Here is a 25,724-nt window from a genome sequence, read left to right as displayed (position 1 = left end):
GCAACTGGTTGAGAGTATTGCTGAACTACAAGAAAGCTGACAAAAGTTAGGTACACCCCTCCCAAGAAAAAGACAGACACCATCCCCACTTAGCTTGCTAGATTCTTCCCCCCAACAAAGCAGCAGCATCTACATCTCCTCAGGACCTTACACAAAACATCCTAATTTAAGTCCCTGTTTCAATCCAGCAATAGAAAAGTGATGACACTATCGCCTGGGCCTAGGCTAAGAGTTGCTTGGCATCCCACAAATCAGTGATGGCACTGCAGCCCAAACTGCCTCCGTTTCCCCACAGCAGCCTCAGACACACATTGAACAAGGGGGGCTGCCAGAACAGAATTTTGAAGAATCTGCCGGTGGATGAGCAGTTACTCAACATCAATTGCTAGGATTTCACAAATGAAAAAGAAGTCATTCATGAGGAATCCCATTTACCCATGCAATGATCTGCAGTTGAATCAGTGGTATCACAGGATGCTGATGGAGCTAAAATAATCTGCATACAGCTGACCTGTTAACATACAGATACATATTTATGAGGTTTCATAGCTGACAACATTTACAGCCATTAGTCTTACCTGTTAACCTTTTTCTTTTTGAAAAAACACACAAGGAGATGAAGGCCACGCACTGATGCCACATATTCACCCTGTTACAGCAATACAGCAAGTTAGGACTTTGTATTTGATATAGATTCATATTGAAACTGGAGCACAACAAATGGGCCTTTGATCATGTTTCTTAAGCAGGTCTGTATCATGAAAAAACGGTACAAGATAGAGACACAAGATGCCATTACCCTAATCGATGAGAGTTGATTGCATGTAGTGAGATGTTACTGCTCCCCATTTTAATACAGCTAATATAAACTCATACAGCCTAAAACATTTTTTTAAAACTTCCTTTGTTTATAACACCCTCCAAGAAAATACTCAATATTTCCCCCACTTCCTGGGACAAGCTTTGCATGGAGTTACAGCCATGCAATCCCAGAGAAGTATGCACGGGTAAAATAGTGTGTGGAATATCTTGCTTTGTGCACATATGCAATTATTATAAGGTTGCATATGAATGGTTGTTTGGGATACTGGCACAAATTCCTTTTTCATATAGAAAAATAGTTTAGTGCTATTTATTAAAAATCCAAGAGTTCCATTAATTTTATGCCAGAACCAGGAGCTCTTACTTAATTTTGTTCCAGAACAAACGCAGATGAAAACACAAATATTGAATTTGCAGTCATACTCCCTCCTATCTTTAGGTATAATAAAAGCAATACTCCTAAGCTTCTGTAGCTCGTGTCCTGCTCTATAAAAGCAAAGGATCCGTTAGGGTACACTGGGTCTGAAACATGACTAAAAACAGCATCTTCTTACACAACACACCTGGTCCGGGTGAATAGAGAGTACAGTAAAAGCCTATATCTGTCACTAGTTATACTCCTGTTGACACTGAAGCTGATTCTATTCTATTCCACAGATGAAAAAATCAGCTAAGTTTTAACTGTATAATATTTACTACCGGTGACAATGCATAACCCAGGGGACCACCCCCATCCCCAAATAGCTTCTCTTTTATATTTCAGGCTCACCTTGTAAATCAGCTGTTTGGGAACCTTCCCCCCGCCCTCCCCAAAAAACCTAAACAAAACAGTTTTTTAAAATGTAAATTTATATCTGAGCTGGGAGTAACAAACAGGGAATGCCACAATGTTATTTTTACAGTCTTTTTTTTAGAGTGCACACGCACTGTTAGCTCATCTTTTTGTGCATCAGAGCTAAAAACATTGAGCAAAAACCAACATTAATTCTTTTGATTTGTGTGGTCCCATTTTCCGCAGAGGACAGGTGTTCTTTTTGGTATATAGTTTAGATTTTTAAAGGAAGAGGGAAGGGATGTAGCTTACTGAATTCAGAGTTATTTCATTACCTGACTTTTGCTAGTGCTCTGAGACAAATAAAGTTGGTCATCTAATCAGAGCCTTTTGATCTTTAATATCTTAGTGTTTTTAAAAAAAAAAGTAAGTGGGAAAGAGCCCAAATTTTGCAAACAGACAAGAAAAAAAAGTCAGATAATATTCTGGGTCCAACATGTTGAACACAATTTTCAAATAACATTTACCACACAAAAAAGCCTTCAAGGCCAAAAGTGTATTGTATGCCTAGTACGAGAATTGTGACTCTTCTTTCTAAAGAAAGGGACATTTTACTGGATTATGTGCTTGAAATTGTGTAATTTTCCTTCATTTTTACCCTAATGCAATGAAGTTGTATTGTAGGACATACTTTTGCAACTCACCAGCAATCCTGGTTTTATTATATATTTATGAAATTATAAAGAATAGATGGTGCTGGATGTCAAATTTGTTGAGGCAAGCTTTCCAAAATCAGTGGTTTGCAGTAAAGGAGAAAAGTCAGGATTCATACTAGGCTTGCATAGCAAGGTCACATTACTTCTTTTAGTGATCAGATTATGTGGTTAATCACATTTTTTTGTATACCAGACTAAACAGTATGTGGTTAATAGATTTTATATAAAAGAAAAACATTTAAAAAGGTAAATATACTTCTCTTCCAAACGCAGTACATTTGGGCGACTGGTCTATATCATCCAAAATCAAAGACAGTTCTTTAGCTTCAACTTCTTGGTCTGGTGTTTTTGGCAGTTTCACAGAAACAAGCTGGAACGAGTCTGGTCAAATAAAGACTTTGGTCAGTAAAATAATTTTGTGCATGATGTTATAGTACATATATGTGTCCAAAAGGTGAGTATGTGGGTGCACCTGTTGTCCTCAATATAAAATCCACACTAGCTCCTTCAGTGTTGTTTTGAATGCATGCTTAAAGATGCATACTTAAGGATGAAGTCCTGACACCTTTATGTTATATTTTTGTCTCAGATGTTTGTGCCAAAACTGCAACACAGACAGATGAGCTCTAGATTTTTCCATAGTGGTTTCCTGTGTAACATAAAGCAGAAACCAAACCAAGTTACATAGATTTGTTCTTCCTCTGAAGTGGCATTCATAGGAGTATCATACAAGTTAAGTCATATATCTGTTTTCTCAGGCTTTGAATAGTTGAATTTATGCCAATACTAGAACTGGTCAATTTTTTTCCCCCATCATCATGTTTTTTTCAATTGGAAAATGCTCATTTGTTGAAACTGAAACTTTTTGCAGAAACAGAGCAGAACCTGGGTCTTCCATATTCCAGGCGAGTTGCTACTGGGTATGCGGGCATGACAATTTTTGAAAAGTTTAGATTTTGTTCTGATGCAAAACGAAAACAAATATGGAAACCTCTAAGTTTTCCACAAAACAAAGTTCTTGTTTTCATGCCAGCCTTAACCGATACTGGTTATTGTAGTGATGTAGCTTTTAAATATGGTAACATGACCTCAGGATACACTTAGAAATTTAAATATAGGTCAAGAGACTCAAATAATTATGTCTATAATACATAACATTAGGTATGTATAGCACAACTGTTTGGAAGTTTAAGATTAAACTTTGATACAATCAAAATCCAAAAAGTGAAAATACTAAATTGCACATTAAATAGGTAAAATATCCATTGCTGTACATCTACCGTTTTGTATCTTGTTAAAACTATAGTAATTGTTAAAGGACACTTTCAAGATATCTTTACAAAAACCACTTTCCTACAATATGTGGTTTATTAATAAGGCTGTAGATTATTAAGAGTGAAAATGTACCCAGATTAATTCACTCTCCACCTTCTGTGCTGTTGGTACACTTTTTACATTTCATTCAGCATAGACAGTAAAACCAAACCAGATAGGTTCTGGTCAAGTGCACCAACACAGTATTGTTGTGTTTGGGGTCCATGCTATATCAATGGAAGGGTTAAATAAAACTTCTCATTTCCATGGGATTAATCAGACTTTGTACATCTTTCTTTTGTCCCCCCAGAACAAAAATTACAAAACAACTTTGGGGCCTCAACTAGGTTATCAGAGTCCCTTTAAACATTCAAGCATACTTAATATCACACTGCAACGAAGTACAAACTGAAGTTAATTATACTGTACCTAATGAATCTTCATTTTTCTTTGGAATTATAATGAACACTGAATCCTCAGAACCAGCAAGCGTATAGAATGCAAAAAGTTTGTATCCAACAACAAAAGTCTGAAGAAAAAACCAACGAAGTAGTCATGAAATGTGAACGTCAAATTAGCTGGACAATTGTCAATTATTCTGAAGTTCTCGTACAGTCAGATAGTGAACAGTTTACAACCTAGTCAGAGATTCTTTTTATCCTGGGCCTTGTTGCTTTTTAAAAAAAAAGTTTGCTAAAAGCTTGTAGTTGATCATTCTCAATTTGAAGTCAAAAGAAAAAAAAAAAGCATGATTTTGATTGGTAACCCTATTACAGAACAAAAGGCTTATGTCAGTCTTGTTTAGCAGTATTTGTATATTGTTTACTGGGAAGGCTAAAGCTAACATCCTACCTTCTGCTACATGGTGGGGTGGAACAAAGATACGTAGGGAGCCTATTCTTCTTCCACCCTCCAAGGCAGGACTTCTCCTCAGCTCAGAGCAATAGGATAGAGCTGGCCGCCACAGCAGCCCACAGACTACATCTCCAAGGGGACACATTCAGCATCTAGTCTGACATCAATAACTGCAACAAGTGTGCTAAATGCTACCTTAAACACTCATTGTTCCTGCTCAGATGAGTGGCAAAGTACATCTCAGCACCCATCCCACAATACACATCTGTCTGCATCTTTTTACAGTTGCCCTTAGTCAAGCTTTGGTCCCAAGGCAGTTTATATGCAGTGGAACAGCAGCCCTCAAACTGTCATCCTTGGACCAGAGGTAGCTTGTAAAGCCCTTCTTGGCTACCCTCACAAATAAATATTCTGAGAAGTAAGTTGTGCGGGAATTGGAATATTGCGAGGAGAGGTGATTCATGAGAGAAGCCATCCCATACGAAGGTCTATAAAATGAAAAAATATGGTATAACTTCAATTATCTGAAAGTCGTTCTCCCCCCGCCCCCCACAGGCGAGGCAGGGAAAGACATGCAAACTGTCTTGGAAGCCAGATAGTCGAAGATAGAGAGAGGAGCTGCCTCAGCCAATCAACTAGCTAAAATATGGAAGCGAGAACAGAAGAGCTACACTGAGCACAAAAATCAGATATCTTTGTGCGTATAACTCTTCCTCCCTCCTTTCTTCAGCCTACCAATCTTGGGAAAAAGTTTGGACAGCTTCTCTCCTAGGCGTCATCTTCACACAACTGTGCAGTAAGTCTCAAGCAACACGGAGGACCTTCTGATAACCGTGGTTTTAGTGTACTGAATATTTAAGAAGGGACTGCATGCTCCATTAGCTAAGGGTCATCAGAAATGTCACTGCAGGCCCTAGCTAGGGGGCAGCAAATTTCTCCTGCCTTTTGTTCCTGAGTAGGCCTCTCACTAAATACAAACCATATTAACAAACACTGCTTTTGAAGCCAGGGTTTATGTTCATTCCCACTAAAAGCTTCAGAGAGCCTGAATTTGGCCCTGTGTGTTTTGTTCAGCCCTAGTATTCATTTAACTGATGGTCAACAGTGAACAACAACTCTGAAATCCATGAACAACTATGAGAGAATTTTTTTTTTTTTTTTACATACTTTAATGAGAATTCCATCTGTGAAGTCCCAGAGTTTGATGGTGCCATCTAGAGAGCAAGAATACAGCTGGAAAGGAAAAATAAAATAAGTTATGAAAAGAACTCAAATAGCAAAGCAAAACACTAGGGTCAAGATTTTACACAAAATGAGATCCTCAAGTTGGGCTCTTAAATCCATACTTGGGCAACTAAGTGGCTGGATTTTTCAAAAGTGCTAAGCACCAAGTTCCAATTGACGTCTAACAAAATACACATACTGCTATTCCACTTTGATGTGCACACTTTTGAGATATGCAGTTTGAGACCATGTGTGTTCCTATTTCGTATCTGAACATCACATTAAAGTTACCTAGCATGTGAATGCTAATATACATTTACAGTGCATGTGCAGAGATGACAGACGCACAGACCTTTGGGAAATAGATTCAGTCCCTTTCTACAGGTCGGCCCAGACTTTATGCACAGCAACAGAAAAAGCCAAACAGAAGCAGCTCAGAACCACCTCAATTTTTCTTCTTCAGATACATATTCTAACTCAAAGTTAAAGCTGAAAATTTAAGTATTCCCCACTTGTTTCTCCCAACCCTCACAAGATAAAAATTTCATACTTAGAGGATGCACAGGCAAAACTTAATGATGCCATCAGCTGAATAACTGTGTACCCTCAAATTTATCATTTGATTGCTACAGATAGTATAGTAGGAAGGAAAGGTCAGAATTAGCTCAAATATTTAAGGTGCTGTTGCTAATGCAAATATATTCTTCCATGTTTTGAAAGAGATCATACACACTCAACAGCAATGGTTCCCAAACTTTAACAACCTGTGAACCCCTTTCACTAAAATGTCATGAACCCCCTCCTAAAAATGAATATTTCCAGGGATTTTCTCCTTTATCTGTGTATAAATTATAAAAGCAGTGATCTTGGAAATATAAAATTTGTTTTTATGACATGCTTATTATTAATTATTAATGATTACAGTATTATTACATTATGAAAACGGCAACATTGTTCCAAGATCTCATTTTCGTAGCTTGTATCACTTTGAATAAGCGTGAAATAAGACAAGGCTCCTATGTTTCATCAAGGAGTATCAGATATGAAGCAGCATAAAGGTATTTAAGAAGCCAGCTCACAGAGTTCCTCCTACACAAGAATTCAGGTTTGCCTGGACTGCTCAGGACAACGCACCTTACAAAGCTTAAACTTGTTCTTCATAATAGTTTTAAAAACAATACTAGCTGCCTATTTCATTTTAAAAACAGCAAAAAATATCCACCTCCCTTTCCATTTCTTACAAGGAGTCTTGAAGTTTAAATCTCCTCAGTGATAGATATGCTTGCTTTGATTTGCTTAGCTCTTGGAAGTTCAGGGGCTCCGTGCTGCTGGCCCTGTGCTGCCTGGGGTCCCTAGGGACAGCTCTGTCCACCATCAGGGAATCCCTCCCCCCGAGAATGCCTTGTAATGTTTCACAAACCCCAGTTTGGGAACCAGTGCTCTACAGTTACAGTAGGTAGGTGTGTTCATATTGGGGAGAGGCATGTGTAATGAAGACAAAAGTTATTGAGAGTTACAATATTTATGCATAAGGGCATAATACAAACACCAGCTGAGATCAGGAATAAGTTTCTCCACAGTATAGCTGCACAGTTGGATTCAGTGTAAGTGCTCTGGGCCACTCATTCCTGTGCCAATGCAGAGCCTGACACTTGAGAGGTTGATTAGGAAATCCCTAAAGCCATGTACTGATCATCATACCCTCTGGGAAATGGCCGGGATTTAGCCACGCCTGCTCCTACTCCAGACATAACCCTGGCATGTCTCCTACACCAGGGTATCCCTTATAGCTGCTTTGTGACTCTTTTCCCCATATAGCTGGCACAGAACGGGCCACAAGGCACTGATCAATTAGGTCCTACATGTCCTACTGCTGAAGAGCCTAGTATTGGCAATTGTCAAAGACAGACAAATACTAGATTAAAGGAATCATTGTTGGATTGTTCCAGTATAGCATTTTTTAAAGTGACCTGAGACACAAAATCTGTCCACCTCTACTTTTAGAAAAGCTTCCCACTCCGTAAATTAGACTAATCTGATGGTTTACAGCAACAAATTCATAAACTAATATAGGTAATTGCTATTTCAGTCTAAGTAAACAGAAGCTAATTCAGTAGTCGTTATAAGAAATAATTATTTCCAGCCTTCTCTCACTTTCCAGCCACCCCAAAAAACACATGATTGTGTGTCCTGTACTGCCAAAGTCAAGTACCATTTCCTTAACTAAATCAGGAAAGGACCAAATGCCTAGCTGAACAGGACTCACAATTACAAAGATTTAACCAACCTGCATGTGGTTTTGGGGGTTAAGTTGAATTCCTGTCACCAGGTTTGTGTGACCCTGCAGGATGTGTACACATTCTTCTGTAGCTGTGCTGTACACTTTCACATAGTCTCCTGAGGCACATAAAAGGTACCTGAAAAGATGACGAAACAAAAAGTTAATATAATAGGGCAACTGAGAATTCTGGATAAAGATTTACACTTAATTTTTGTCAAGTGTAACAAATACTTTGAATCTACAAAGTACTAAATATGAAAAATTTAGGCCATCACCAAAGAGAGGACTCCATATTTGGCACTTTGTTTTCTATTGTACAGATTTACTTACTTCACCATGAAATGTAATGGAAGAATAAACAAGTATATCAGATGTTAAAATGCAGTTACAAAGGCAGGAAAATTACTCATATATATTTTAGTTCTTGTTAAAGGTGCTGCTGGCTTAATCACCTTGAAAAATAGAGGCCTGTACAGATCAGCAGAACAGATAAAACATGCATGATGCTACTTACACCGTTCCAAACTACATATAAAATATCTATCTCCCCCTTTGATAGCATCAGTATCTGCTATATTTATAGGACTGTGCCTGGAAATGCTTGCTCTCACTCTTGGCCAAACAATAAAGATCAGCTAATTTTTTCCAAACCTCAAGTTCCAAAGGCTATGTCTACACTACCGCGGCAAGTCGACCTACGCTACACAACTACAGCTATGTGAATAACGTAGCTGGAGTCAATGTACCTTAGATCGAGTTACCGCAGGGGGGTCAATGAGAGAAACTCTCCAGTCAACTTACCTTACTCTTCTCTTCGGGGGTAGAGTACAGGGATCGATTGGAGAACGATCTGCTGTCGATTTGGCGGGTCTTCACTAGACCCGCTAAAACGACCGCCGGTGCATCGATCTCAGAGCATTGATCTGGGCTGGAGTCTAGATCTGCCATAAGACTCAAGCACTCTCTCAGCACTCCTATTTTATAGATTTAAAAAAAAAAAGAACAAACAACCCCAAAACAAAAATGAGAGTTTATGATAAGCATCGGAGGGAGGGCATTCTTAGGTTCCCTCTGAAACTTCAGCATGCTGCAGCTAACCTACTCTCTCATGCTCCATGAATTTTCCTTTGACACTTCACTGGTTCCTTAGTTATCTCCAGCTCCAATTCAAAATGGCTCTACTGTTGTTCAAAGCCATGCATGCCACTCTTCTGTTTATCTACTCTCTGCACACCTTCATGCCGCTCTTCACAGCTGCAGAAGACTATTTCACTTATGCTGTTCCATCCCTCACTTCTGAAACAAGTCTCTTAAATCTCTCTTTAGCCCCCACAACCCTTTTTGGTTTTTTGCAGCCCAGAATACTAACAATTAAATGTTCACGTCACACTAAAAATAGGAAAATTAGCCAAACAGACAAGTTTAAAATAACACGTGCCTACATGTTTACGATTATGTTTTGATCTCCAGCCCTTGATTATTGGCAGCCAAAGGCAGCATACTCAACTAAGGAGGGTGGAGAGAAGAATGGTTCTGGAATGGAGTCCCACAACTACACTGCAAAATAGCTCTGCTTAAATATGGTTATGGACAAAACCTGTTATAACATGGTCTGTGTAGACACACAAAACAGGCTATAGAACCCTGCTTTAGCATTTCCCTACCCCACAGTATATACCCTACTGTAGAAAAAATATGAAATTAAAAAAGTTAACTTTTAATCTGGTTAAGGAAATGTGCATGTTGTAAAGCAAGACTGACTAGCAAGCAGGACAGAAGGAATGGAGTACGGAGGATATCTGGTTTAAAGACTAAATTAATGAGATAAGGGAAAGTTTATTAAAAAAAAAGAGCCCCTGATCAACAGGGGTGACAGCAAATGGTTTTAAATAGGACAGAAAGAATCTGTTTTACGAGGCAACATGGACCTCCACATACCAATGTTATCTTAAAAGTAAAGCCTATGTGAACCCAGGTGCAATGGAAAACCTGTTGGTCAGCAAGAAGGAGAGTAGAGATAGGGAGGATAGGCCTTGGGGATAAAAGGAAGTTGTAAATCTTATCTGGATTAAGGAAGAAGTATCTCAAATTGGTATTTAGCTGAAGTCAGTAATTGGCAATGACATCACTTGTTTGTCAAAGGGTATAAAAAGTAAACTTTTAAAGGGTTCATTGCTAACACCTGCCTGACCACGTTGGAGCTGACTAATATGGGCCTAAGCACCCTTGGGAGTAACCTGTTTGTCAGTATCTTGATCAAATGCTTATAAACCAACCTTCCACACAAACTTCCTCATGGCTGGACTTTACTAAAACTAGACAAGCCATTTACAACACACACTTTGCTTCTCTACAAAAGAAAAAGGACACTAAATTATCTAAACTACTACATGCCACAAGGGGCCACAACAATGGTTCCCTCAACCCACCCAGCAATATTGTTAATCTATCCAACTATACTCTTAGCCCAGCAGAAGAATCTGTTCTATCTCTGGGCCTCTCCTTCTGCCCCTCCACCCCCATGAACATGATACAGTTCTGTGGTGACCTAGAATCCTATTTTCGACATCTCCGACTCAAGGAATATTTCCAACACTCCTCTGAACAACATACTAACCCACAGAGACCTTCCTACCAACACTACAAAAAGAAGGATTCTAGGTTGACTCCTCTTGAAGGTCGAAACAGCAGACTGGACTTCTACATAGAGTGCTTCCGCCGACGTGCACGGGCTGAAATTGTGGAAAAGCAGCATCACTTGCCCCATAACCTCAGCCTCGCAGAACACAATGCCATCCACAGCCTCAGAAACAACTCCGACATCATAATCAAAAAGGCTGACAAAGGAGGTGCTGTTGTCATCATGAATAGGTCGGAATATGAACAAGAGACTGCTCGGCAGCTCTCCAACACCACTTTCTACAAGCCATTACCCTATGATCCCACTGAGGGTTACCAACAGAAACTACAGCATTTGCTCAAGAAACTCCCTGAAAAAGCACAAGAACAAATCCGCACAGACACACCCCTGGAACCCCAACCTCAGGTATTCTATCTGCTACCCAAGATCCATAAACCTGGAAATCCTGGGTGCCCCATCATCTCAGGCATTGGCACCCTGACAGCAGGATTGTCTGGCTATGTAGACTCTCTCCTCAGGCCCTACACTACCAGCACTCCCAGCTATCTTCGAGACACCACTGACTTCCTGAGGAAACTACAATCCATCGGTGATCTTCCTGAAAACACCATCCTGGCCACTATGGATGCAGAAGCCCTCTACACCAACATTCCACACAAAGATGGACTACAAGCCGTCAGGAACACTATCCCCGATAATGTCACGGCAAACCTGGTGGCTGAACTTTGTGAGTTTGTCCTCACCCATAACTATTTCACATTTGGGGACAATGTATACCTTCAAATCAGCGGCACTGCTATGGGTACCCGCATGGCCACACAGTATGCCAACATTTTTATGGCTTCCTCAGCTCTCATCTCCTAATGCCCCTACTCTACTTGCGCTATATTGATAACATCATCATCATCATCTGGACCCGTGGAAAAGAAGCCCTTGAGGAATTCCACCATGATTTCAACAATTTCCATTCCACCATCAACCTCAGCCTGGACCTATCCACACAAGAGATCCACTTCCTGGACACTACAGTACTAATAAGCGATGGTCACATAACCACCACCCTATACCGGAAACCTACTGACCGCTATTCCTACCTACATGCCTCCAGCTTTCACCCAGACCACACCACACGATCCATTGTCTACAGCAAAGCTCTACGATACAACCGCATTTGCTCCAACCCCTCAGACAGAGACAAACACCTACAAGATCTTTATCAAGCATTCTTACAACTACAATACCCACCTGCTGAAGTGAAGAAACAGATTGACAGAGCCAGAAGAGTACCCAGAAGTCACCTACTACAGGACAGGCCCAACAAAGAAAGTAACAGAACGCCACTAGCCGTCACTTTCAGCCCCCAACTAAAGCCTCTCCAAAGCATTATCAAGGATCTACAACCTATCCTGAAGGACGACCCATCACTCTCACAAATCTTGGGAGACAGACCAGCCCTTGCCTACAGACAGCCCCCCAACCTGAAGCAAATACTCACTAGCAACAACACACCAGAACCACTAACCCAGGAACCTATCCTTGCAACAAAGCCCGTTGCCAACTGTGTCCACATATCTATTCAGGGGACACTAATCACAGGGCCTAATCACATCAGCCACATTATCAGAGGCTCGTTCACCTGCACATCTACCAATGTGATATATGCCATCATGTGCCAGCAATGCCCTTCTGCCATGTACATTGGGCAAACTGGACAGTCTCTACGTAAAAGAATAAATGGACACAAATCAGATGTCAAGAATTATAACATTCATAAACCAGTCGGAGAACACTTCAATCTCTCTGGTCACTCAATTTCTGATCTAAAAGTGACTATTCTTCAACAAAAAAACTTTGAAAACAAACTCCAAGGAGAGACTGCCAAATTGGAATTAATTTGCAAATTGGATACAATTAACTTAGGCTTGAATAGAGACTGGGAGTGGTTGAGTCATTATACAAAGTAAAACTATTTCCCCTTGTTTATTCCTCCCCCCCACTGTTCCTCAGACGTTCTTGTTAACTCCTGGAAATGTGCTGGAAATGGCCCACCTTGATTATCACTTCAAAAGGTTTTCTCTCCCCCCACCCCACTCTCCTGCTGGTAACAGCTCATCTTAAGCGATCACTCTCCTTACAATGTGTATGATAAACACCCATTTTTTCATGGTCTGTGTGTATATAAATCTCCTCATTGTATTTTCCACTTTATGCATCCGATGAAGTGAGCTGTAGCTCACGAAAGCTTATGCTCAAATAAATGTGTTAGTCTCTAAGGTGCCACAAGTACTCCTTTTCTTTCTGTGAATACAGACTAACACGGCTGCTACTCTGAAACCTGTAAAGGTTTTGTTACTGTTTGGATGTAGTAAATTGCTTATTATTTAGGATTTTGAAGCATGTTTAGAGCAACTGTATAAATATAACTCAGACTTTGGATTTAATAAAGGAATTTATGGTTAAGTTAGTATCATGACAACATCCTGCATAAATAATAATAATTTCAACACCTAGGTTAAAGCCTCATCTACACCATGGCTCATCCACTCTGGAGAATTAACCTTTCGGTAATTCAAACATCAATACTGACTGCAGGCAACTCACATGTTACAGCGTCCCCACATTCACTCCTATTTCACTTGCAGTTATCCCCACATCCAGATACAGAAATGCAAGTTAACTGCTCACTGTGGAAAAGTGGTGAGCGGAGTTGCTGATGCACATGAGCTAGTTCATTACTGACTCTTGCCTACACAGCACTGCAGCCAGGTCTCAGAAGGCAAAAAGGATGTTTTTCCATTTTGTTAGCTCAGCTGAGTTTGCTTAAAATGACTTAAAAATTCTGGAAAAATGCAGGCCAAAAACTATTAAAAGACACACACCCTTTCTACCCCTCAGGAGGGGTCTTGTGATAGGACAACCTAGCATGGGCTAAGAACAAATATTATTTACAGCTGTTCACAGCACGGCTAAGAAATGGCATAAAGCGTACCTGCAAAATGTCTGCATGATATGTGGCATAGTAGGGGCTAACAGCATTATTTAGTACACCAAAATTCTTCCGTGTAGATAAAGCCTACAACTAATTATGCCAACACACTACTGGCTAGAAAAGTGTCCAATTTATCACTTTTTTGTATTGTGGATGGGCCAACCTGGATATAGAACTAAGGTTGTGTGTCAAAAACATTGTCCTGGCCACAATACCAACAAAAGTTACAGTAGAAAATAGGTACTTTTAGTTATGCAATTGGTCTCCAATATGGCAATAATTTTCTTAAATGCCCAGGCAAGAATAACAATATGGTATACAATTATTTGCCCACAACCATGTTTAAATATTTTTTGTACCACAGACTAGGCCTGACTGACTTCAAATAGAGATATATTCAGTCTCCTCCATTAGCGATAAGCTTGCTGCAACCCACAAGAACCTTTTGGGGGAAAGAATAAAAGGGAAAGCATCCTTAGTACTCACATTCCATCCTTTGGGGGATTTAAAAAAAACAACAAAGAGTATTAGGATAGTGTGGTGGTGGTGACAGTCCAGGAGGAGGGGGGGGGATCAGGGAGAATGAGCATGTCAGACAGCATTCTCACATTCTCTGTGTGGAAGGCCTGGTCTACACCTAAAATGGAGGTCAATCTAGCTACATTGCTCAGAGCTGTGAACAACTGTGAGACATAATTAGGTCAACCTAACCCTCATTGTAGATGCAGCTAGGTCAAAATAATTCTTCCACTGACCTAGCTACCCCCTCTTGGAGAGATGGATTACCTATGCTGATGGAAAAACTCCTTCCATTAATGCAGGAAGCGCCTATGCTACAGCAGCACAGCTGCAGTGCTGGAGCTGTGCCACTGTAATGTAGACAGACCCTTTGTCAAACATGAGTTAAAAAACAGATACAGTAACTTCTCACTTAAAGTCATCCCAGTTAACGCTGTTTTGTTGCTGATCAATTAGAGAACATGCTTGTTTAAAGTTACGTAATGCTCCCTTATAACTTTTGGCAGCCGCCTGCTTTATCCACTGCTTGCAGAAAGAGCAGCCCATGGAGATAGCTGGTGGGGGCTTGGAACCAGGGTGGACCGGCAGCCCCCCTAAGTTCCCTGTGAGGCAGTTCAGCTGTCCCTCCCCCCACTGCCGTGTGCTGCTCCTGCCCTCTGCCTTGGAGCTGCTCCCGGGAGCTTCCTGCTTGCTTGAGGAGAAAAGAGGGGTGCTAATGTCAGGGTGTTCCCCCCCCCCCCCAATTCCTTTACCCCATTTCCACGGACGGGGGGGGGGAAAGGCAGGAGCGGAGAGACACGACAGGGCTGAGGGAACTTGCTAGCAGCAGATGCTGCCTCAACTTACTGAACTACTTAAAAAGGCAATGTACTTAGAGTAGGGTCAGTCTACTTAAAGGGGCAATGCGCGTCTCTCTCTCACACACACGGTGTGTATCTCTGTTTCTCTCTGCCATGGTGTCTCCCCTCCCTCCATTCCTGCTACCTTGCAGAGTGTGAGGCCACATTAACAACCTCAGCCAAGTGCTAGTTCATCATTTAGCAGTAAGGCATTCCCTGGGAAATATTCCATCCTCTTCCACCCTCTGTCTTCACCACCTCAACCAAGCTTCACAATCATCATTGTTGTGTACAGTATTAAATTGTTTAAGAAACTTATACTGTGTGTGTTATATATATGCACATATATGTCTTGTCTGGTAAAAAAAAAAATTTCCCTGGAACCTAACCCACCCGTTTGCATTAATTCTTGTGGGGAAACTGGATTTGCTTAACATCGTTTCGCTTAAAGTAGCATCTTTCAGGAACATAACTACAACGTTAAAGGAGGAGTTACTGTACACTGAAACATGTTTCAGTGTAGCAGCCGTGTTAGTCTGTATTCGCAAAAAGAAAAGGAGTACTTGTGGCACCTCAGAGACTAACAAATTTATTTGAGCATAAGCTTTCGTGAGCTACAGCTCACTTCATCAGATGCATTCAGTGGAAAATACAGTGAGGAGATTTATATACAGACCATGAAAAAATGGGTGTTTATCATACACATTGTAAGGAGAGTGATCACTTAAGATGAGCTGTTACCAGCAGGAGAGTGGGGTGGGGGGAGAGAAAACCTTTTGAAGTGATAATCAAGGGGGGGCAATTTCCAGCAGTTAACAGGAATGTCTGAGGAACAGTGGGGGGAGAATAAACATGGGGAAATAGTTTTACTTTGTGTAATGACCCATCCACTCCCAGTCTCTATTCAAGCCTAAGTTAATTGTATCCAGTTTGCAAATTAATTCCAATTCAGCAGTCTCTCGTTGGAGTCTGTTTTTGAAGTTTTTTTGTTGAAGGATAGTCACTTTTAGATCAGAAATCGAGTGACCAGAGAGATTGAAGTGTTCTCCGACTGGTTTATGAATAATTCTTGACATCTGATTTGTGTCCATTTATTCTTTTACGTAGAGACTGTCCAGTTTGCCCAATGTACATGGCAGAGGGGCATTACTGGCACATGATGGCACATATAACATTGGAGGATGTGCAGGTGAACGAGCCTCCGATAGTGTGGCTGATGTGATCAGGCCCTATGATGGTATCCCCTGAATAGATATGTGGACACAGTTGGCAATGTGCTTTGTTGCTAGGATAGGTTCCTGGGTTAGTGGTTCTGGTGTGTGGTTGCTGCTGAGTATTTGCTTCAGGTTGGGGAGCTGTCTCTCAGCAAGGACTGGCCTGTCTCCCAAGATCTATGAGAGTGATGGGTTGTCCTTCAGGATAGGTTGTAGATCCTTGATGATGCGTTGGAGAGGTTTTAGTTGGCGGCTGAAGGTGATGGCTAATGGTGTCATCATGAATAGGTTGGAATATAAACAAGAGGTGCCACAAGTAGTCCTTTTCTTTTTGTACATTCAAAGTTATCCACACACTATTTATGCACCAGTCATCCTGAGCCAGATCAAGCCATGCACCAACAGGCCACCTCCAGTTTTCCACCAGTAATGGAAGGATTTAATTACTTTTTACCCCCATCAGTCTAATGCTTTACCCTGATGTGCTATTTTGGAGTATCTTTCCCCACTACCTTTTACAAGTGCTTTGAAAGTCTCTGAGTGCAGATACTAGACAAGAGCAAGTTACTGCTATATACCCCCTGCTATCCCTTCCCAGGGCCCCTGTATTACTCCTACATCTCTTAGGTAGCCAAGCCAACTGCAGCCTTCCTAGTTCCTCCTCATCTTTCCCTTCCCACCACATGTGCTGAGGATAACAGAAGGTGACCAGCCGGTGGCTGAGTTGCCATCTGAGAAATTTCAGGATTTCAAAATTTGGCTTTATTCCCAACTAGCCTGAATCCACCGTTTTGGAAATTTCTCATGAATCAGAACTTGGCCGGCAGAACCCTGGCACGGCGGGTCTGCCCGGAGCTCAGGACCCCAGCCTGGCTCCCACCCCCGAGGCCCTGGGGCTTGGTGGCGGCTCCTCGAGCCCGACTCGCTGTCCCGAGTTGCAGGAAGCGGCGGCGCCTCCCTCGGGCCGTTCGGGTTGCGCCCCGGGCCGGACCGCGGCAGCGCTGGGCTGACGGAGCAGCAGGCTTCGCGCCCACAGCGCTGGTACCGCCCCGCCTGCAGCGTTACACGCGCGGCTCCGCAAGGCCAGCGGGGCTCATCAATGGCTCCTGGGCCGTGTCGCGCCCCGCGGAGCGGGCTCCATTGACCGTGGCGAAGGAGCTCAGCAGTGCCCGCCCCCGATCCACATTCCCTCCCCCCGATTCGCCCCACTCACTTGGCATCGGCGGAGAACGCCGCTCTGGCGCCGCTCAACGTGCTGCCTCCGCAGCGCACCACGCGGAGCGGCTGCTGCGCCACCATCTTCCCGCTGCGAGACCTTCCACCTTCGACCTCTCACCCTTGCCCCGCCCCCAGCGAGCGCCGCCACCGCCGCCGCTCTGGCCGTGCACTCGCCGGAACTCTCTCGTAGACGTTCCTCCATTGGCTCCCTGCCATCTTATCTATGGGCAAGGAAGGCCATTACGCCCGTTCCTTTCAAGCGCATTGCATAGCATTTAGGGCACTTCCGCCCATAGTTTACATGGGAACAGGAAACGCTCAGTGATCTTCGTGAGGTCACAGAGGAGCGCCGTCGGCTGGAGCGCACGCGCTTCGCTCCTCCCCTTCCTGAGGGAGAATGTAAGAGGGGCAAGAAACTGTAGTGAACGCATGCGCAGAGCCTTTCTTGCGGTTTCCGCTGTCATTCCAGGCCGGAGTGGGCATTTCCAAGTGACGTCACTAACGCGCGACAGAATCAGGCTGCAGAGGCGAGGGGCGGGGCCTGGAGGCGGGGAAGTGGGGTGAGCACGCAGCTCGCGTCGGGACGCTGTCAGGGCCGGCAGCGAGAGCCTTGGCTGGTGCCCAGGCACGCCTGTTGCTGCGGGTCACGCGGCTCCGTTCCTATGGCAACTATGTGGCAGGCATTCCTCAGCCACATAGTTATACTGACCTAACCCCCGGTGTAGACGGAGCTAGGTCAAAGGGCGTTAGGTGGACGTGGCGTACCTCCTGTGCCATGGGAGAAGCTCTCCCAGCGTAGGTAGCATCTTCGCTCGTCCTCTTGTGGTGCAGCTCCCGCACTGTGAGTGTAGACAAGCCCTTATACAGGTCGCGTGTGTCTGCATTTCCTGTCCTTCGCCCAGGTGTTTGTGTTAACAGGGTGCTCGGAGAGGAATGTAGCCTTCCAACTGCGCTTGTGAATCTTAACATGGATTGCAGCACATGACTGTTAGGGTGCAGGCCTTAATCAATTTCCAATGTACCTTTTATTGTGAAATACAAAAAAGAGGTCGTACAAAAACAACATGGCTAGGAAGGCATTGATTTAAAGAGCATTGCCTCTTACGCCCCCTCCCCGTCTCTTTTGAAGCTCTTCTTCAGCACAGCTAGCTTCTGTATTTTGATTAGGAAACAGAATTAAGAGCACTAGAAAAAGCTTTCCCTTCAGTTTTAAACGATCTCCTCTTTAAAGAGAAGGGTAACGTACTATGAAGTGTAATTCTCAGCCCATCCCAAGCCATTAAATTTCAAAGAGAGATGACACCTGATGTGGTTCCAGTGCACGTTTTGAGAGGTCTTGATGACTGATCACAGTATGACTTTGAGTAATCAGTTCCAAAGCGGTATTATAATGTTAAAATAAATCTCAGCTATTGCGAAGTAATCTGTTTCCTTTACAGTTTCTACTCAAGCCTTTAAAAAGTGTTCTTAGGTAGTTTAGTATCTGAAAAATACAGAATTTAAGTTGATGATGTTTAAAAACCTGTATACATTCTTGATGAGGCAACCAAGGACCAGAACAAAATGCTTTGTAATTGAAAGAGATTAAGTTGTGAAAAAGAAATATATATAAACACAAGACTAATGCAGCTAACTGAGTATCTAAAACTTCATGAAATGCATAAACTTAATACAAAGAAGCCTTAAAGAGTATACTTATTCAAAAGCAAGCTGGTCGCAAAAAGTCACAAAATATTTTAGCCTTAATGCTAACAAAATGGAAAGGCTAGTTTCTTAAATGACAGATGGATAAGTGTTTGGTCTCATGTTGTTTTCCCATAGAAATACCTTGTATTTATAAATAACTAATAACCCCTCTGACTTTAAAGGATTCTAATGTGCTTTATGAATATGGGAATGACAAAGAAATGCAGCCCTGTCTCAGGTAGTATCAGCTGCTGTCCAACTGCACACAGCAATGTATCTTAGCATAGGAAGTGAAGAATAGTATCTTCAACAGTATCTTAGCATAGGAAGTGAAGAATAGTATTGTATCCACTTGAAATGCTTGGGAACCCTAGATAGGGGAACTCTAGATAGGATGGTTGAAATTATATTAGAATCCGATTAACTGGAACCACCCACTGGTTGGAGAGGCTTTCATCTTGGTTAAGCAGAATTGACAACAGCTGCACCTTTGGACTTCAGCAGTCAGACAGCAGTCAACAGCTGCAGCTTTGGACTTCAGCATTGGGCTATACTTATATGGCTCTCATCCCCATTGAATGAGTGTCTCACAAAGATTAATGAATTTATCCTCACAACATCTCTGTTAGGAAAAAGTATTATTATCCACATGTTACAGATAGGGAGCTTAGGTACAGAGAAATTGAATGACTTGCCCATCATAACACAGGAAGTGTATTGTGGAACCAACAATTGAATTAAAATCTTCCGAGTTCCAATCCAGTGCCTTAAACAAGAGATAGACTTGTCCTGTTTAAGCAGCAATGTCAGTGTCAACGGACTTAGTGCTTCCTAGAATATATTCTATAATTGTACCCTAATTGAAATTTAGCTTGAATGCTAAGCTAACACCTCTACTCTTGAGGAAAAATGTCATGGTATTTTATATTTCCACGTAGCATTAGGACCTCAGAGAAACCAAACCAAAATACAGTGCTTCCGTTTCTCTCAATGTTAGGTTAATACACTCGTCAAAATTTAGTGTAGAGTCAATAGAAAAAATGCTTATAATATTTGTTTTCTTAGACCATGTCTACACTAGAAACTTACCAGTTTAGCAATATCAGTTAAGGGTGTAATGTGGTGGTTTTTTATGACATTTCTATACAGGCAAAAGCCCTAGTGTAAATGCAGTTATACCGACATAAAAGTGCCTTTGCTGGTATAGCTTATTTTGCTTACCGAACAATATAAACTATATCTGTGAAAGTACTTTTTTGCCAGCATAATCTATGTGTACTCTAGCAGAGATTTGCCAGTATAGCAATACCAGCAAAACCTTTAAGTGTAGACTAGGCCTTAGGTCTCACATCAAAGTTTTAGCTGGGTTTGGACCAGCTTAGCTGAAGATCTGTAAAGACTGCCGTCCAACCTGGAAAAATGTTATATGTATATAAACTTTGTAGCTGAAAGACTTGATCTTTTTATTTACCAGCTGTTTTGGTCTGTATATTGAATAAAATAAAAATCATTTAGTTTCTTCACAAAAGTTCAGAGACTATTTAGAATCTTTTTACCTTTGTCTGTTAAGCAGTCAGTTCTTTTAGATTCACTCAAGTCCGTCTATCTAAAGTATTTATGTGGACTTCATCTCCATAGTATCTGAGCACCTCACAATGCCAGTGAGGTAGGGAAGTACTATTATCCCCATTTTACATGTTGGAGAACTGAGGCACAGGGAGAATAAGTGACTTTCCCAGGGCCATACAGGAAGTCTTATAAAACTCCTATATATTCTATCCCCATATGATTTTGGTAGTTATTTCTGATATTCTATACTATTTTAACTCCATACATGCAATTTTATTCTGATGTAGGTCACATTCCTCTAAGAAATTTGACCATAAAATGAAAATGTAGATTTAAGGTTTATATCTTTGGTGTACATTTTTTATATCTAATTTTGTTGTGCATGTAATTGGATTACATCAGAGATATTGTAGAACATTAAAAGAACAGTTTAAAAAATTTATACTAACCATTGCCAAAATAGCATATTTATTATTAGTCATGGCAGGATTCAGTTTAAATCATTAGTCATCATTGGTAAATGTCTGTTTCACTGGGAACATTGAAATCGACGAAAAAAATATCCATAGGTAATAGTTAGCAAGCACAGCTTCCCAGGCTCCTTGCTCCTGTAGGAATCTGGTATCTCCAGCTTTGCAAGGAGTCCTCTGCAGCCCTGCTGTCGTGGCTGTGTAGGGATCCCCCTGCAGCACTGCTGCGAAATGGTGAAAATTTATTTAAAATTGGGGAGGGGCGGGAAGGTTAAAAATAAAATCCATACTGACCATTGAATTTACCACCCAAAAAAAAAAAATTTGAATTCTGCCAAGCTTGTTTGATAATGTATCATACCCTGATTACACCATTGTTCCTATTTGGGGCTGGGGGGTGGGTTGTTTTTAATCAGAAAGACCAGCTTACACTTCAGTTTGTATCTGACATCAATATTCTGCCTGGGACATTGACATCAGCAAATCCAATCTGAATATTTGTGGATGTGAATATTGAGCTTACTGGTGTCTGATGTTGACAGAAGCCTTTAGAGCGGCAGTATTCACACATATACACTATACATGTCTCTGGTGTAGTGAGCCACCTGCTGAGTTTCTGGCATTTTTTAAATGAATGTTCTGTTTCTGCATAGCTTGTTGCTTGCTTTTTAGTCGTGTGGTACTTGCAGATAATGCAAAATCCCAATTAAAGCTTTTACATTGAAAGTTTTGTTTCTCTGTCCTTATAGCAATGATGCTTCAGGGATTGTCTGCAGGGGGAGGGAAATTTACTGGCATAACTGTTCTGGTATAAACTCCCTGTGTGAACACTCTCATAACACGGGGAGTTATACTTGCAATTATACCAATATGATGATAGCGGTAAATTTCCCCGAATAGACAAGCCCTCAGGAAAAATGATTCTATAACTCAGATCTGCTTGCCATGTTACCATATGATATTCTTTGTAATTCAGCTGGGTGAAATTTGCTAACTGAAGAAAGCTGCTCAAACCTTCTTCCTTTTTGAATGTTAGTTGGTGATTTAAAAATGTTCAAACCGTCCTGAGACTTTTTTTTATAATTTATTAGGCTCTAGATTTAGACACATCCTAGGTGAATACATGGAGGACCAATGAAAGGATTGCTGCTTACCAAACACTTGGTTAACAAAGGGATGTGTAATTAAATATACAAAAAGTAACAAGATTCTTGCACACTTCATGCTGAATTTTGTGATAATTTGAAATGTAATTCAGGAAATTTAATTGCACTGTCAGTGTTTTGTGTCAAATAGAATGTTATTAGAAAGTTTTCTACTCATGTTTCATGTATACAGTATTTATGTTTGGATATATTAATAAAAGTCTACAACATCTGATGTAATACAACAATATTTCTCTTTTATGTTTTGGAAGATGTGTAAAGGTGGAAGACATTAATCCACATCTGTGTAAATCAGGCGAGTAGAGTACAGACATGGCAGAACATAAGAACGGCCATCCTGGGTCAGACCAAAGGTCCATCTAGCCCAGTATCCTGTCTTCTGACAGTGGCCAGTGCCAGGTGCCCCAGAGGAAATGAACAGAACAGGTAATCATCAAGTGATCCATCCCCTGTTGCCCATTCCCAGCTTCTGGCAAACAGAGGCTAGGGACACCATCCCTGCCCATCCTGGCTAATAGCCATTAATGGACCTATTCTCCATGAACTTATCTAGTTATTTTTGAACCCTGTTATAGTCTTGGCCTTCACAACATCCTCTGGCAGGGAGTTCCACAGGTTGACTGTGTGTTGTGTGAAAAAATACTTCCTTTTGTTTGTTTTAAACCTGCTGCCTATTAATTTCATTTGGTGACCCCTAGTTCTTGTGTTATGAGAAGGAGTAAATAACACTTTATTTACTTTCTCCAAACCAGTCATGATTTTCTAGACCTATATCATATCCCCCCTTAGTTGTTTCTTTTCCAAGCTGAAAAGCCCCAGTCTTATTAATTGCTCCTCATACGGAAGCCGTTCCATACCCCTAATAATTTTTGTTGCCCCTTTCTGAACCTTTTCCGATTCCAATATCTTTTGTCAGATAGGGCAACCACGTCTGCATGCAGTATTCAAGATGTGGGCGTACCATGGATACCGGGAGAATGCTCTGGTATATGGGAGTCAATGGGGAAAGACTACAGTACCTCCCCACTGCTGTAGCTTTTCCCTACCACAGGGAACTGCTGGAACCTTTCCCTGCTGCAGTGAAAGATTGGCTGGGGGAGGCAGCAGGGAAAGGCTCTGGCAGCTCCCTGCTCCTGGAGCCTTTCCCTGCTGTAATGAAAGACTCTGCTGAGGGGAGGCAGTGACTGGGGAAAGGCTTTCACTGCCTCCCCCTTGCCAGAGTCTTTTCCTATGTGCATGCCCTGAGGTAGGCTGTGGTCTACCTTTTTGATAGCATCATGGTGCCATCTGTTAGTCTACTTAAATGCTTTGGTCACTAACCCTAATGTCACCTCGTGGGAGAAAGGTGAACCAACTGAAAGTTGTATCGTGTTAGTCTGGATCTGTAAAAGTGGCAAAGAGTCCTGTGGCACCTTATAGACTAACAGACATGTTGGAGAAAGCTTTCGTGGGTGAATAGCCACTTCGTTGGATGCATTAGCTAGAATCTTCCAGAATAAACATCACATTATGTATATTCTTTTTTGTGTACAAGGCCATCGGTGTAAACGGTGGTTTACAGAGCTCATTAAACAAGACACAGTTCTTACTCCAAAGAGTTTACATTATAAACTGACCAGACAAACCTACAGAAATTAACCAAACCGGAATGGGGGAGGGAGAAGAAGTCATTTAAACCACCTCCCCGCAACACACAGAGAAGAGATGAACAGCCATTAAGCTGTTTCAAGAGTTGGCCTGCTGCCTACCTAGCATAAGTGCTCTTAAAAATGACCTTTTTCTTTCATAGTTGCTATGTTTTTGTTTAATTTAATTTTTTCTGCTATAATGGTTCAGTCTTGAATAATCATCACATTTAAATACTAACCTAATATTGCTAAACAAGGTAATAATTCTTTCATTTTTTCAGAACTTTGTTTCATTGTTTTGTGTTTTTCTGAGTCAAAATAACTCAAGTAACTTGTGGAGTTTTCTTTTGTTTTTTTGTTTTTTTTGTAATTAGGCATAAGTATCTAAGGCTATGCCTGCTGAAACCATGCTGTCTTACTTCAGTTACTCTTCTAATAAATTAGTGCTGTCAAATATTTGACCATTTTGGACATTATTTGACTGGTCAATTGAACAATTATTTTTGGACAGTTCAAATGCCCAAACCTGGGAGTGAGTCAGATTTCACCCTATCCATATTTTCTGAGATTATTTTCTTTTATTAACAAACCAAACCAATTATAATAAAAATTAAAGGTCTGATTCTGCAAACCTACTCATGCAGTAATCTGAGTGAGTCTATCCTACGTAGGCGAACAGAGGATTAACAAACATCTGAGATCTCCATTAGCCCATCTTGCTGCACCTAATTAGACTTCATTTGTTATTAGACCCAGCTAGGGAGCTGGGCCTTCTTAATAAAAGAAGGACGTGAAAGCCACAGGGAAAGTCTAGGAGAGACCCAAGACAGAGACCCAGGAGAGAGGAGGTAGACAGTTCCCTCTCTCTTGAAGCGTTTGGGAGAAGACCGATTGAAGAAGGCCACAGGGATAAAATTAACACCTATAGTGGTGGCAAGGCACAGAGAGGCAGTCTTGAGGGGTTGGTATTCCAGCAGAGAAAGAAGAAGCTGGGAGGACGTAGGGAGAAGATAGAGCTGAGGCTACAGGGAAGCGGCACAAGGGGCTAGGAGGTAGGAAGTGGCCCAGGGAAAAGCCATGCATCTGAAAGAGCAGACCTAGCTGCTTAATACAAGGTCTCTGGGCTGGAAACCAGTGCAGAGGGTGGGCCTGGGTTCCCTTAACAGCCCGAGGAAGGGGCTGTCACGCTGTCTTGAGTGGCTCATGACCGAGAATACGAACCTCAGGGCAAACTGTTAACAGCAGGGCACATATCCCCAAATGGTTATGAGTTCTCTATTTAGATTTCACCAACAAAGTAACAAGTGTAAACTTGTCAGTACACAGGCAGGGTGGGGTGTAAAATTGAGCTTAAAGAACAAGCCGAGGGAGCAAAAAAGATCTTTTGTGTTGGGACGTTTCTGGACTTTTTGTTGTAAGTGGTGGAATTAAAATGTGACCTGATGAGAGGGCCAAGTTACGAGAAGAAAGTCCGCTGCAGGACCTGAGTAGCCATTGGCAAGGGGTGCAAGAGTGGGAAGAGTTGCTACACCATGAGTGGGGATGGCAGCAGTGAGACCACAGCAAGGTTTTGCAGAATCAGGGCTGAATGCAGGGATCTACAGTCAGCTCTTTTGCGCAAGATTTTATTTTAAACATTAACTAAACTTTACATATTCTTGGCTGCAGAATTGTAATTGCAGTGAAATATGCTGTGTAGACAGGGTTTTTATCTGTCTTTAATTACTTGGAGCCAGAATCTGCCTTTTAGAAATAAAAATATTTAAGTGGAAAATTTTTATGGCTCTTCATGCATTATAAG

General features: G+C 41.6%; 1 protein-coding gene across 1 annotated transcript in view; it reads right to left on the bottom strand.

Moving 5' to 3' along the window:
• WDR75 (WD repeat domain 75) overlaps positions 1-17,629 on the bottom strand; it is a 42,281-nt gene extending 24,652 nt beyond the window's left edge. Inside the window, exons 1-6 of the mRNA XM_074967764.1 lie at positions 17,400-17,629; positions 7,991-8,120; positions 5,647-5,712; positions 4,054-4,153; positions 2,567-2,691; positions 579-649 (exon numbers count right to left, since the gene is read on the bottom strand). Coding sequence (XP_074823865.1) covers positions 579-649; positions 2,567-2,691; positions 4,054-4,153; positions 5,647-5,712; positions 7,991-8,120; positions 17,400-17,485 — 578 coding nt within the window. The 5' untranslated portion in view covers positions 17,486-17,629. The remainder of the gene's footprint in view (positions 1-578; positions 650-2,566; positions 2,692-4,053; positions 4,154-5,646; positions 5,713-7,990; positions 8,121-17,399) is intronic.
• Positions 17,630-25,724: the final 8,095 nt, after the last annotated feature.

This window comes from Natator depressus, chromosome 11 (assembly GCF_965152275.1).
Source record: "Natator depressus isolate rNatDep1 chromosome 11, rNatDep2.hap1, whole genome shotgun sequence".
NCBI lineage: Eukaryota > Metazoa > Chordata > Testudines > Cheloniidae > Natator > Natator depressus.
Note: the sequence above shows the minus strand (reverse complement) of the source record. Positions and strands in the feature narration are given on the sequence as shown.